Source organism: Cnephaeus nilssonii (assembly GCF_951640355.1).
Source record: "Cnephaeus nilssonii genome assembly, chromosome: 22".
NCBI lineage: Eukaryota > Metazoa > Chordata > Mammalia > Chiroptera > Vespertilionidae > Cnephaeus > Cnephaeus nilssonii.
The window spans coordinates 24,519,181-24,531,481 of NC_137093.1; the positions used below are offsets into that span (position 1 = coordinate 24,519,181).

Sequence of the window (12,301 nt, forward strand, 5' to 3'; positions counted from 1 at the left end):
ATGAGGCACTGAATGTCAAGATGCCTGCGAGGCATTATTCAAAGCACCATGGATATAACAGGTGATTATTGCTCGAGCTGATACCTCATTCCATTTTGGGCTCCCACACACTTCTCTTCTCCTAATCCCCACGGACAAAGGGTTTAAACATCTGAGGTCTCTAGTTGTTTGAAATTGCTTCTCTCTTTTAAGTTTTCCCTCGGTCTTTCAATCCAACTTCTAATCCACACATTTTTTGGTGTAACAACAAATCATATTTCATCACAGCAATCACTAAAGGACTTAGATAGCCAAGCCCACACGCTCAAAGTGGGAACCCCAGCTGCTCTCACCTAGGCTGACGAGCACCCGTTGCAAGGCCTGGTAGGATGACGTCTGCAGGTCAAAGAGGGAGAGTTTGTAGTCCGTGCTCAGCTGCGCCTCGTGTCGTATTGTTTCAAACAAGGCCGATGCCCTATAGAGCTGCAAGGAGGGGAAAAGGCACGTTATCCATTCCCCAGAAACCACACTGCAGCCACTCACTGACTAAAGACAACTTTTGCTCGCATCTTGGTGTACAACCTAAAAAAAATTTTAAAGGGTGGAAAGGATGAATTTTATTTCCAGGTAGGTCCTACTGGAAAGGCATCAGATCATATACCTGGTAAACTAGTTTATGGTATGTAATCAATTCTTGACAGATAAAGGGATTTATTTGTTTATTTTTAATCCTTAACCAAGGATCCTTTTCCATTGATTTTTTGAGAGAGTGGAAGAGAGAGGGAAAGAAAGAAATATCGATGTGAGAGAAACACATTGACTGGTTGCCTCCTGCATGCGTCCCAACCAGGACCCTGGCCTGGGAAGAGCCTGCAACCAAGGTATGTTTCTTTGACTGGAATTGAACCCGGGACCCTTCAGTCTGCAGGCCGATGCTCTATCCACTGAGCAAAACAGGCTAGGGCGGATAAAGGGATTTAGAAGACAGGGGTTATAGACTTATAGTCTGAAAGTTGTAAAACAAAAAATCAGCTACTAATCCAACCAAGTGCTGATTTTGAATTTTAAAAAATGCCTCCCCTCTTGTCATCAAGCAACCGTAATTCAGCACACACACTTCTTGGTGCCTAAGGAGTGAAGTGAGAACAGGTGTGGTGCAGGCAGGCTGGGAATAGACGAGGGGGGGAGGGCTCAGGGCGGGGAATGAGATGAAGGCCACACTCCCAGGAGAGGCATAGCTTTCTGCAGGCAGTTCAGCTGAATCAAACACTGGCCTCCACAGCAGTGTCCCAGGGTCAGGTCTTGCTGGACAAGCCCCCCTAGAGCCACGCACACTCACAGGGACACCTGCAGAACCCGACACTCAACATTCTTAAGGGGACACTTTCCTGCTGCTCTAAAGGCTTCTCTATCAATGAGATCACAAAATGCTTTGGATATTTACATGCTGAGAATACAGTATCAAATGTTAAGTTCATGCACATTTAAAAAATAGAATGCTAAGACTAAGAGACAGACTAGGAGAGAGGGATGACTCCCAGCTCTGCCTCTGACCTGCTGTGAGCTTCTGAGCCTCCGTTTCTTCTCTACAAAGGACAGTTACCATTCTACCTCGCATGGTTACTTAAGGAATACATGCAGTGAGTGAAAAGTACTTTGAAAATTGTAAATTACTACATCAATACAAGTTTTAATTTTTAAAACCAGGAAATTGGAGAATTCTTTAAATTGCCTTTAATAGTTTAAAAAGTACAGTAAAATACCATAACATTTCAGGATGCTATGGCACAAATTCAGTCACATCATGTGCTCAACTCCTATAAGCACCTCTGCTAGGAGCCTTCATTCCCTCCTCCTTTGCCCCTTCTGCCTAGCACAATGCCCTCCCCGGTGATCACTCACATGCTGCCTAAGTGGTTAAGTGTGTGATTTTAGATGATACCATCTCACAACTCCTCCAACCTGCCAGAGGAACCCATAACTCCAGGGATCTTTCCAATCTCCAGAGCTAGCATGAGAGCAGGCTTCTCTTCCAGTATTTGTACAAAGGCAGAACCATGAACTCGTGTGTGTGTGTGTGTGTGTGTGTGTGTGAGAGAGAGAGAGAGAGAGAGAGAGAGAGAGAGAGAGAGACAGAGAGAGACAGAGAGAGAGAGACAGAGAGAGAGAGACAGAGAGACAGAGAGAGAACGAAATCAGGACACTAAATCCAATAATCATGAATTCTTGACTACTTCTATTATAAAATGTATGTATGTAATTTCATATTAAGGATTAATGAGGAACAGCAGCACATAATACAAGAATGTCAAAGAAATTATTGAGAAATCTATCACACAACTGAGCAAGAACCTTTACTGTGCTTCAGCACTTGTGGGCTGGTACAGCCTGGGAAACCTTTACGTCAACCCAAGTGCAGAGGCCAGCACCTTCTGGCCAATTATGACTAGGATAGTAATCCCAAGATTTCCACTTGGGACAAGGGTTCTCCTACTCACCTGGTGTTGCGCCTCCTCCAGGTTCCCGCTAGCCCAAAGGGAGAGGCCAAGACCGTGGCGAATTTTGGCTTCATCTTCTCTTCGGCCCAGTTGCTCAGCTAACCTTAAACCTGAAGTTAGATGGAGAAATTTTAAGGAAACATAGAAGATACACAATTCCACCTGCCAAGGAGTCCAGGAGGGTAATTCTGCCTCAAGTGTAAATAAAATATGTGAACACAGCTGATAAAGTGCAGGCAAAGGGAGAGCCAGCCAAGCAGAGTAAGCATTCTCCTCACATTCTGTGATGGTAGCAACCCTTCCAGGGCACCCACGGCGCCCCAGGAAGAGCTCAGGTGATGGCTACCAGCAGGAGACAGGTTTGCATGGCAGGCAGAAACACTGGAACGAATGGAACCTAACCTGCCACCCTCCCAGATGTGAAATCCCTAGCTTTGCAAATGAAAACTGGGCCTATAAATGGATCTAACCCAATTCTTTGGCTGCCAAAGCTTTTCCTGACAGTGCCATGGTCAAGCACAGAAGCCACGCGGATCCATTTTCCTATTTCACGTGCACAGGATCCAATCAGTGTGGATGGGAGACATATCTGATGTACTCCTGAAAGCAGAGTGCTCACACCGCCTGACACTGCCTTCTATTACTGATGCATTTCATGTCCAATCTGTTTTTCCTTTAAGGCTGAGATTTTGATGTGCCTCAGCGGGGTTGCAGAACAAGTGCTATTATGAGTCCGAAGTCTTAAATAAGACTGCCCTCGTTCTAAAGGCTTTCAGATAGACACCTGCAGTTCGGGTCACTTACCTACAGTAAGCTTCTGAAGTTCAGGACACCAGCAACCTCCAAGGCTTTGTGGGAGCCAAATAAGGGGGCACCCACTTATTGTATTGGCCACTAAGTGGTTCTCAGCATCACTTTGTCCTCATTACCCTGCTCTCTGTACACAGGCGTTAGCTTGTCCAGAAGACAGCATGAAGGCTCGCACACTACAGCTGCGCACACAGAGAAAGGACTTCCTTTTTCTAATCTAATTCAGGGTGGGTGGGAGCCCGCTTCTGAGCAAGCTGGGCCCGTGCAATTTCAGGCTTTTGAAAAGGAACTGAGTCAGTTGTGAGGCTAATAAAAGCAATACTCAGGTTCAAGCTCATAAAAATATTACGCATTTCAAAATGCATATAACTCAGAAAACTTAGAAATAGCATTTTAAGTTTAAATCATGTTACTGGGTAACAAAAATAATACTTGCAAGTTATTCACATTTTAAAATACCTCACAGAGTAGAAACACAAATGAAAGAAGATGGTTCTTGGATGGAAACCAGGAGAATACTGGCTGTTTAAACCTTCAACAAGCTAACCATACTCATTCTTCAACATAGCTATCCCTGCCAGCTCTGGCTCTATGAGTTGGAAGTAAAATCATTGAGGTACCCCCCTCCCCCAAATCCCGAGGTACCTTCTGTGTAAGCTGGGGCTTTGCTTTGTTCCCTGCTGGGTCTCCAGCAGGTAGGGCACTCCCTGGCCCCTAGTCAGAGGTTCAACAATGAAGAGCTAAAAGCCCACTGGACAGACGTCGTACCTGTTAACACCCGTTTCTATCTGCTTCTGTCTCTTAGGGACCTGATCCACCCATCCAGCTCTCCTGGAGCTGGTCTGCTAGGAACTAGTTGCAGGACTAGGTAAGGCCACTAAATTGCTCCAGGCTCCCTCTCTTCACTTGCAAAAAAAAAAAGAGAAAGGCTGGCTGAGACCGGTGGTTTTAACCAGGGGCATCCATACAAACCACCTGCAGAGCTTGTTCTAAAGACCCAGACTCGGCTCCACGTGTGAGATTCTCCTGAGCGGGGCCCCTCTGAAAACCAGAGAGAAGGCACGAAGGTGGTTTCTGACTGAACTGTTCCCTCCTTGCAAGAGGGTACAGACCCGACTCAGAGGACTCCGAAAGGCCTTCCAGGTGCCCTGCTCTGTCACAGCTCATGAGAAGAGGTGTCCTGTTTGGCCCCAGGCACCCCGGCTCTCTGGTAGAGCACACCCACAAAACAAGCACCGAGGAGATGCCACAATACGGATTTAGGTCTCTGCGAGACGTAAAACTACAAGGAACAATAAAAGTGAAATTGAGTTTCCCATAAATATAGAATTATGTTACAGTGTCTCAGGCAAAGCAGCTGCTTTATGGAAACAATATTTCAGGAAGTACAAAAGAACACAGCTGAAAGGTTGTCATATGCTGGGCCTGAATTTAATAGTTTTCACAAATTCAACTGAAAATCGCCCCCAGTCTGTTGGAATTTTACCACAGCCGAGTTTCAGGAAACCAGAAGCCAATTCTCATATTTAATGCATCGAGGCAAGCTCCCAGTGAGTGGGAGCCAAATGAGGTCTGGGAAGCGGCGCTCAGCCTCTCAGTAACCTCTCAGCCTGCAGGCCAGAGCGGTCCCTGGTCTGTGCGAAGAAACATCAGCCCCTGGCCCATTTTCCACTTAGCTTCCTGCTTCCCTCTCTCCCCGCTTCCCAGCTGGGGCTCCGGAGGAAGAGGATACGACTGCGCCAACCCTGTTCTGTTCTTGGGGGGTTCAGAGCAACTCCACACAGGGTCTTACATGGTTCCTGGGGTCCGAAAAGCTGGGGGAGCCCCGCTTCACCACTGACTGACCACGTAGTCAGAATCAAGTCACTGTACTCTCCGAGTCTCAGGTTACTTAGCTGCAAATGGGAATAAAAACCTCTCAAGGTTACTGTGAGAATTAAATCCAATTAAATAAACTATATATGTGTGTGTTTTTTTTAAAAAAAAACACCTTGGAAACTATAACTGAGAGTTTTTGCTTGAAATCAGCAACAATGTCCTTTTACTAGTGAGCCAAGATCATCATACCTGCGTTTTCCCAGGATGGGAGGATGCAATGTGCCCATGGGAGGAGCAGTGCTTTCCGGAGGAGAAAAGGGGTGAAGGAAGCCTCTAAGCACTGACTGCTCGGGTGACTGAAGGGAACTTGACAGCAGAAGGGAAGGGGGAGGAGCAAGAAGGGGAAGGGGAGGGAGAGGGGGAGGAGCAACAGCAGCTGCAGCCACTTTCTGGGCCACCATCGCGAGCATTGAAGTAATAAGCTCTGAGAAGGAAGTCTAGCCAACTGCCTGAGTGACCCTCAGACTGATGCTTCAGGATTAGACCTCAGCTGCTACATCAAAATGGACTTCTGGATAGCTGTGATAGAGTCTAAGAATTTTCCTCTGATTCTGACCCTTACATTTTACATGATTAGACCTTATTTGATTCACCTTGGCAGAATGTGCTGTTCACTCAGAGGATTCTGAAAAGCAGGGAAGGAGGGTATCTGCTCCTTGGGCAGCTGGTTGGTGAGTAAGACAAGCTGGGTAGTACATTCTGGACCCTAGAATGCCTTTGTGCTATTCAAGAACACCCACTGCGGGGCACCATGGTTTTGGAGTGGAACCGAAGTGGCTTCTGAGATCCTCACTGCAAGCTGGGTGGCCACTCAGACGGCGCATACTGCCCTCTGAGTAGACTCTGACCTCCATCTCAGAGTAGACCCAGAGACCACGTGGGCCTTTGCACTTACCTTCCTGTAAGTACATGACCGCCTGGGAATAGTTCTGCAAAGCATGATGGGTCCTTCCGAGGCTACTATATGACACCGTCTTGGCCACCAAGTCGTTCATCTGGGCAGCGATACTCAAGTGCTGTTCTTGATAGACCACAGCCCTCTCGAAGGTGCCCAGAGACTCGTACGTCAGGCCCAGGTTCCCATAGGCGCGGCCCTGGCAGGTGGGGTTGTTGGTTTCCTCTGCGATCTGCAGATCGAGCTGGTGGTACTGCAGGGCTGTATCGTACTCCCCCATCTGCTGGTAAACGCCCCCCAGGCCACAGGCCGCATCGCTTTCCAGAGCTCGGTCTTTCATCTCCCTAGCAATGTTCAGCTGGCGTTCAAGGCAGGAAATGGCTTGTTCGTAATTCCCTAATTGGCTGTGCAGACTTCCCAGTTCTCCATAGGCCTGGGCTTTATTAAAGGCCTCCCCGAGCTCATGGGCGACCACGAGCCTCTTTTCAAAGCACACAAGGGCTTGCTGCAAGCTCCCCATTGCCCTGTGGGGATGTAGACAGAAAAGCAATGATATTATTTTGTGCAGGTGCAGACATACTAAAGCCCCTGAGAAAATGAAAAGCATTTGTCACTGTCACTTACTATAGAAGCTCTTAACTCCTCTTCTAGCTAAAATCTATCATGTGCCCTTAGAGTGAGATGCAGGGGAATTTCATAATCTGGAAAGCAATTCAAAAGTCATCCCTTAGTGACCTTCCCAAGAGCTTGAGATTCAATGGGATATACACCCCAGAGGAAACATAAAATATATTAATAGGCACAATGATAGCAAGTGAACTGTTTGGTTCTTCGGGCCTCCCAATTTCCACTACTGCTTAGACTATGTTTTTGAAATCACTTTACAACAGCTATAAATCCTTCACCCTGAGCTCCTCCGAGCACTCTGTGGGTGATGATTTAGTTTGACCCTTGCCTTTCCCCCACTCCGGGAGCCCTAATCCCCTGCCTATCTGGAGAAGCCGTATATTTTGCAGACACAGACACCTTCTTGGGCTCCCCACATTCGGAAGGAAAAGCATCACCTTGGCCAACAGTGTATCTTCCTGTGCTGCTGCTAAGAGATGACGTGCTAAGACTGGGAAGAACATAGATTCTGGCAGCAGACCAAACCAGTTGTGTGGAGGCACGTAAATTCCTTTTCCTGAGCCTCAGTTTCTAAATGATAGTAAATCCCACATCCCATAGCAGATGATAATACATGTAGAGCAATACAGGATTGCTATAAATGTTAAGCATGATGATAGTATATATTTATTCACTCCTGCCATTATCAAATGGCTTTCCCTAAAAGCAACAACATGGGGGCCAAATAATTGGTGGGTACAGATGACGTATTAAAAAACACTTCATATAATGTGGGAGGCATTCAGAACAGCTCAGTTAAATTGATTCACTCATCTTTCCCATTCTTATTATCTTTTATCTTGCTCATTACGATGCAGTCAAAAAGGCAATGCAGTGGGAGTCAAAGAGCCCTGGGTGTGACTCTGAGCTGTCGCTTTTAAACTGTGTAATCTTGGAGATTAACCTGACCTCTCTGGGCCTCAGTTTCCCCCTCCATAACATAAAGGTAGTACTATCCCCTGCTAAATTCACAGAATCATTGGACGAACAAACGAGATAGGTATGAAAATGTTTTGTAGTTAACAAACCACATGCCATTGCTGTCACCACTGCTCTTTGTGCAAGTTTATCAACCACATGTTTACCTGTGTCCGTTTCCTAGGCCCCGGTAAGCCTTGGCTTGGTCTTGCATTCGATTCAGACTCTGGGCAACAGATAAATATTGTTCATAGTACTTGATAGCTTCCTCGTAGTCACCCAGGGCCTCATAGCAATCCCCCAGGTTGCCGTAGGCCCGGCCCCTGTCGAGCACAGACTCGTTTCCACTTAGCTGCTGCAGCATGGCCAGCTGCTGCTCGAAGTAGCCGATGGCTTCTTCCATCACATTCATGTTCATCTTTGTGATGCCCATGTTGCCATAGACCTGGGCTTCTAGACTTGGATCCTTCAACTTCTGCCCTAGATCCAGCTGCTCTTCGTAACATTTGAATGCCATTGTGTATTTCCCAAGAGCCATGTAGACAGCAGCCAGGTGCCCGTGAGATCTGCACTCCCCTGGCAAGTCGCTCAGCTCCTGATATACCTCCAGTTCCTGCGTGTGATAACCCAAGGCCTTGTCATATTTCTGGATCATTCGGTATGCAGTGCCCAAGGCTGCATATGCACTGGCCTCCAGTCTTCTGTCCTTTACGTGATGAGCTAAGCCCAGCTGCTGCTCATAGAATTTTATTGCACCATTTATATCTTTTTTACAGATGAATATATCGCCCAGGTTCCCTAAGGCTCGGAACTTAGCCTGGGAATTATTCAGGGACTGAGCTAGGGACAGCAGGTACTTTTGACACTCTTCAGCTTTGCTGAAGTTCAACAGAGCCTTGAATGCTAGGCCCAGGTTGCAGTAAGCTTTCGCTTGGCTCAATTTGTCATGAAGGTCTTTGGCCAGTGCCAGATCCTGCTCATAGTACTTCACCGCCTCCTGGTAATTTCCCAGGCAGTAATGGGCATAGCCGAGATTGTGGCAGACCTTCCCTTCTCCTTCCATGTCTTGAAGGTCTGGAGAAAGCCGGAGGTACTGCTCATAATAGGGGGCAGCTTGGACATACTCCCCCCGAGAGCAGTGGAAGTTGCCCAGGTTGCTGAGGGCCCGGGCCTCACTCTGGATGTCGCGCAGCTCCCGGGCAATGTTCAGGTGGTTCTGATAGTGCTGCAGGGCCCGGTCGTGGGCACCCAGGGCCTGGTAGGCCACAGCAAGGTTCCCGTGTGTGGATGCCTGCGAGGCGCGGTCATTCACTTCCATAGAGATCTGCAGCTCCTGCCGGTGGTACTTGACCGCCTGGTCGTACATGCCCAGAGCATTGTAGGCATTGCCCATGTTCCCGTAGGCACGGCCCTGGGCAGCGTAATCGCTCAGCTCCTGGGCGATGCACAGGTGGGTCTTGTGGAGTTTCAGTGCAGTATCATAATCACCTTTCATCTGGTGTATAATTCCTGAGAAAGAGAACAGAAAAAGGGTAGAATAACATTAGCAATTTGGAAAAAAATGTAATTTGCAGCTTAAGTTATACTCAAATACAATCCAGATGAATTAAAGAGCTTAAAATAACAGAAGGTAGAATTAAATATTTATTAGGTCTCCAGAGGGAGGATAGCTTTCTATGCTTCGAAGCAACAACAAAAAAAAACAGTGACAGATTTGATTATAAAAATAAGATGTTTTCTACTACAAATATATATATCTAAAATTAAAAGGCAAACACAATACTGGAAAATATATTAAAAATGCAATAGCTATTGTGTGTAAACATTTTACTCGGTCTGACTTTTTTAAAAATCAAGATTTAAATTTACTGAAACAGGCGAAGCACTGAGGCAGCAGACAACTCACATCCAAGGAAATCCAAAAAGTACCCAGAGGGGAAATGCTAATTTCTTTTAATAATCAAAGAAATGCAAAATAAAGCAACCCTGAGGTACCATTTTACGTTTACTAAATTAGCAAACAAAAAATTTAAACAACATCCTATACTGATGAGGTTGCCCTGAAACTGGTAAGCACATCAACTGCCGGCCATAAGCTGGCACAGCCTCTGGAGAAGCGGCGTGGCAAGAGCCACAAACACAGTGCTGCTCAGACCCTGCGGCGCTCCTCCTGGGAGGGCGGCGTCCTAAGGAAATCAGGCAACAAATGCAAGAGCTATAAGCATAACAATGTTCACTGCCACAGCATCGCTGAGTGGAAAATCAGGAACATCTTAAATGGCAAACACAGGGGCCACCGTATAGCAGTCCAATAGAGGGTTTGGGGTCATTAAAAAGATAATTATGCCCCACCTGGGTGGCTCAGAGGTTGAGCGTTGACCTATGGACCAGAAGGACATGGTTGGATTCCTGGTCAGGGCACATGCCCGGGTTGTGGGCTTGATCCCCAGTAGGTGTGCAGGAGGCAGCCAATTGATGTTTCTCTCTCATGGATATTTCTATCTCTTTATCCCTCTCTCTAAAAAAAATAATAACTACATTTTTAAAAGATACTTATAAAGTCTATGCAGAAAAATGGGTGGGGGGGGGAAGATTCTTACAATAATGCTTTTTTGGCTTTTTTCAGAGAGAATAGAAGGGAGGGGGAGCAACACAGAGAGAAACATAGATGTGAGAGAGACACATCAATTGGTTGCCTCCCACATGCACCCTGACCATAGCTGGCTGGGGATCCAGTCTGCAACCAAGGTAAGTGCCCATGACTGGAATCAAACCAGTGACCCTTCAGTCTGCGGGCTGATGCTCTACCCACTGAGCCAAACTGGCTAGGGCTTCTTACAATATTAAGTGGAAAAAGCAGAAAACAATGCTGCATGCTCCCTGTGATGACTAGGAAAAAACAAATGCACATGGATGAGACTTTGAGGAGATTATGCAAAAATAAAAATAGATGCCTTGTTAGGTGATGGGATTTGAATGATTTTTGTTCCAAAATTTCTTGTAATTCTGCTATACAGCTTTTACTGTCAACAATAATAGCACTTCAAACAACCCTCATAAACTATGCTATAAGCTGCTAAGCCATTGTTTTCACAAGCAGTTCAAATGAGATCATAAATATCAAGTAGTTCCAAATGAGGGGTATTATAGAGGTAACTTCGGAGATGCTTTTAAGGTGAGCCTGGTTCACCCCAGCTGGGGCTAGGGTGGGGCACTGGAAAAGCTAGAGGGAATCTAGCATGCAAACAGATTTCTCCTTGCCCTTGGTTTTGAACATGCTTTTCCATGCATCAGTGTGGGAGCTTTGCAGTGGTGACAAAAACCTGCAGAAGTACAAAAACTCAAAGACACCGCGATGGGTTATTAAAATATCTGAAAACAGAGGCACGGAGAAAGCTGTCAAAATCCAGCCTCTGCAATTTGCTTATCTCTGTGACACCTTTCATTAGTTCGTTCATTCATTCACTTGTCCATTCATTCATTTACACACCGACCCAGGAAACATTAACTGAGTATTGTATACCAATGTTGTGGTGGGAGCAGGGGAGAGGAGAAATAAAGACAGGTGTCCGCTCTCAAAAAGCACACAGAGTCATAAGGGAGACAGTCACGAAACAAGTCAGCACACACATTAAATGCTTAAGTGAGGGGGGAGACAGGAGCATGTCAGGGCGCCTCTTCTGGTCCCCACTTCCTCCCTGCCTACGATGGAGGTCTGTCCTACCACAGGAGTTGTGTCCAGCTCTGGGCCCAGCATCTCTTTGACATTGACTGGACTTAGGGTACTGCATACATCATTTAGCCTCTCTGAGCTTTTTAAGGTTCATCTATAAAATGAGGAAAATAGTAATATGATACAAGCCTTAGAGGGTGGTAGTGAGGATCAAATGAAATAATGTGTGTACAAGTGTACTGTAAACTATAAAGTGAAATTCAAATGCTAGTTACTGGACTTACTAGATGCTTTAAGGAAAAGGAATGCTGGAGGTGGCAGAGATTAAATAAACTATGGCAATTCTTCTGTGTATTTGCTTGTATGAGTAATATATGTAATTTAAAAATAATTAAGAAATCATGGTACTCTATGCAATGCAATAACATGGTACCATTAAAAATGGTAAAATAGAAGTTTACATATTGACACGGGAAAAAATTACAATATATTAATGGGATATATGGTCACAAACAGTATATTTTAATAAAAATATTAATAGGATATATGTATATATGTATATGTTTACATTTATAATATACACACATACAACATAAAATTTATTTAAATGTTAACAATAATTTTTGGGTGGTGGAATGGCAGCTTTTTCTTATTGATTATTTGTATTGTCAGTGTTTTTCCTATGATGAATGCATAACCCTTGGTTTAAATTCATAACCCTTGGCGGGGCCAAGCCGGGGATCCCCCCTTCTCCCCCCCCCCCCCCCCCGCCACCCCCCGCCCCGCGCGACTTATTGGAAAGTATTTTTGAAACTGATCCAATAAGAGGAGTAATATTCTCGGGGATTGGGTCTGGCCACTCCCCTGGGTTGGAGATGTCGCCAGCATCCAGCTGGAAGGATGCGAGTTTTTCAGACCCTGTCTCAAGGTTAGGAAGCTGCCCAAGAGGCAATACCTCAGCATTACCTAGAACCCCTGTTAGTG

The 12,301-nt window shown here is 45.8% G+C and overlaps 1 protein-coding gene across 6 annotated transcripts in view; it reads right to left on the bottom strand.

The window, feature by feature from the left end:
• The window catches only part of TTC28 (tetratricopeptide repeat domain 28), a 389,347-nt gene that overhangs the window by 74,779 nt on the left and 302,267 nt on the right, over positions 1-12,301 (bottom strand). For all 6 annotated transcript variants that reach the window (XM_079763232.1, XM_079763228.1, XM_079763230.1 and 3 more), the window contains 4 exons: positions 7,812-9,153; positions 6,061-6,584; positions 2,478-2,587; positions 333-462 (listed from right to left, as the gene is read on the bottom strand). In XM_079763232.1, coding sequence (XP_079619358.1) covers positions 333-462; positions 2,478-2,587; positions 6,061-6,584; positions 7,812-9,153 — 2,106 coding nt within the window. The remainder of the gene's footprint in view (positions 1-332; positions 463-2,477; positions 2,588-6,060; positions 6,585-7,811; positions 9,154-12,301) is intronic.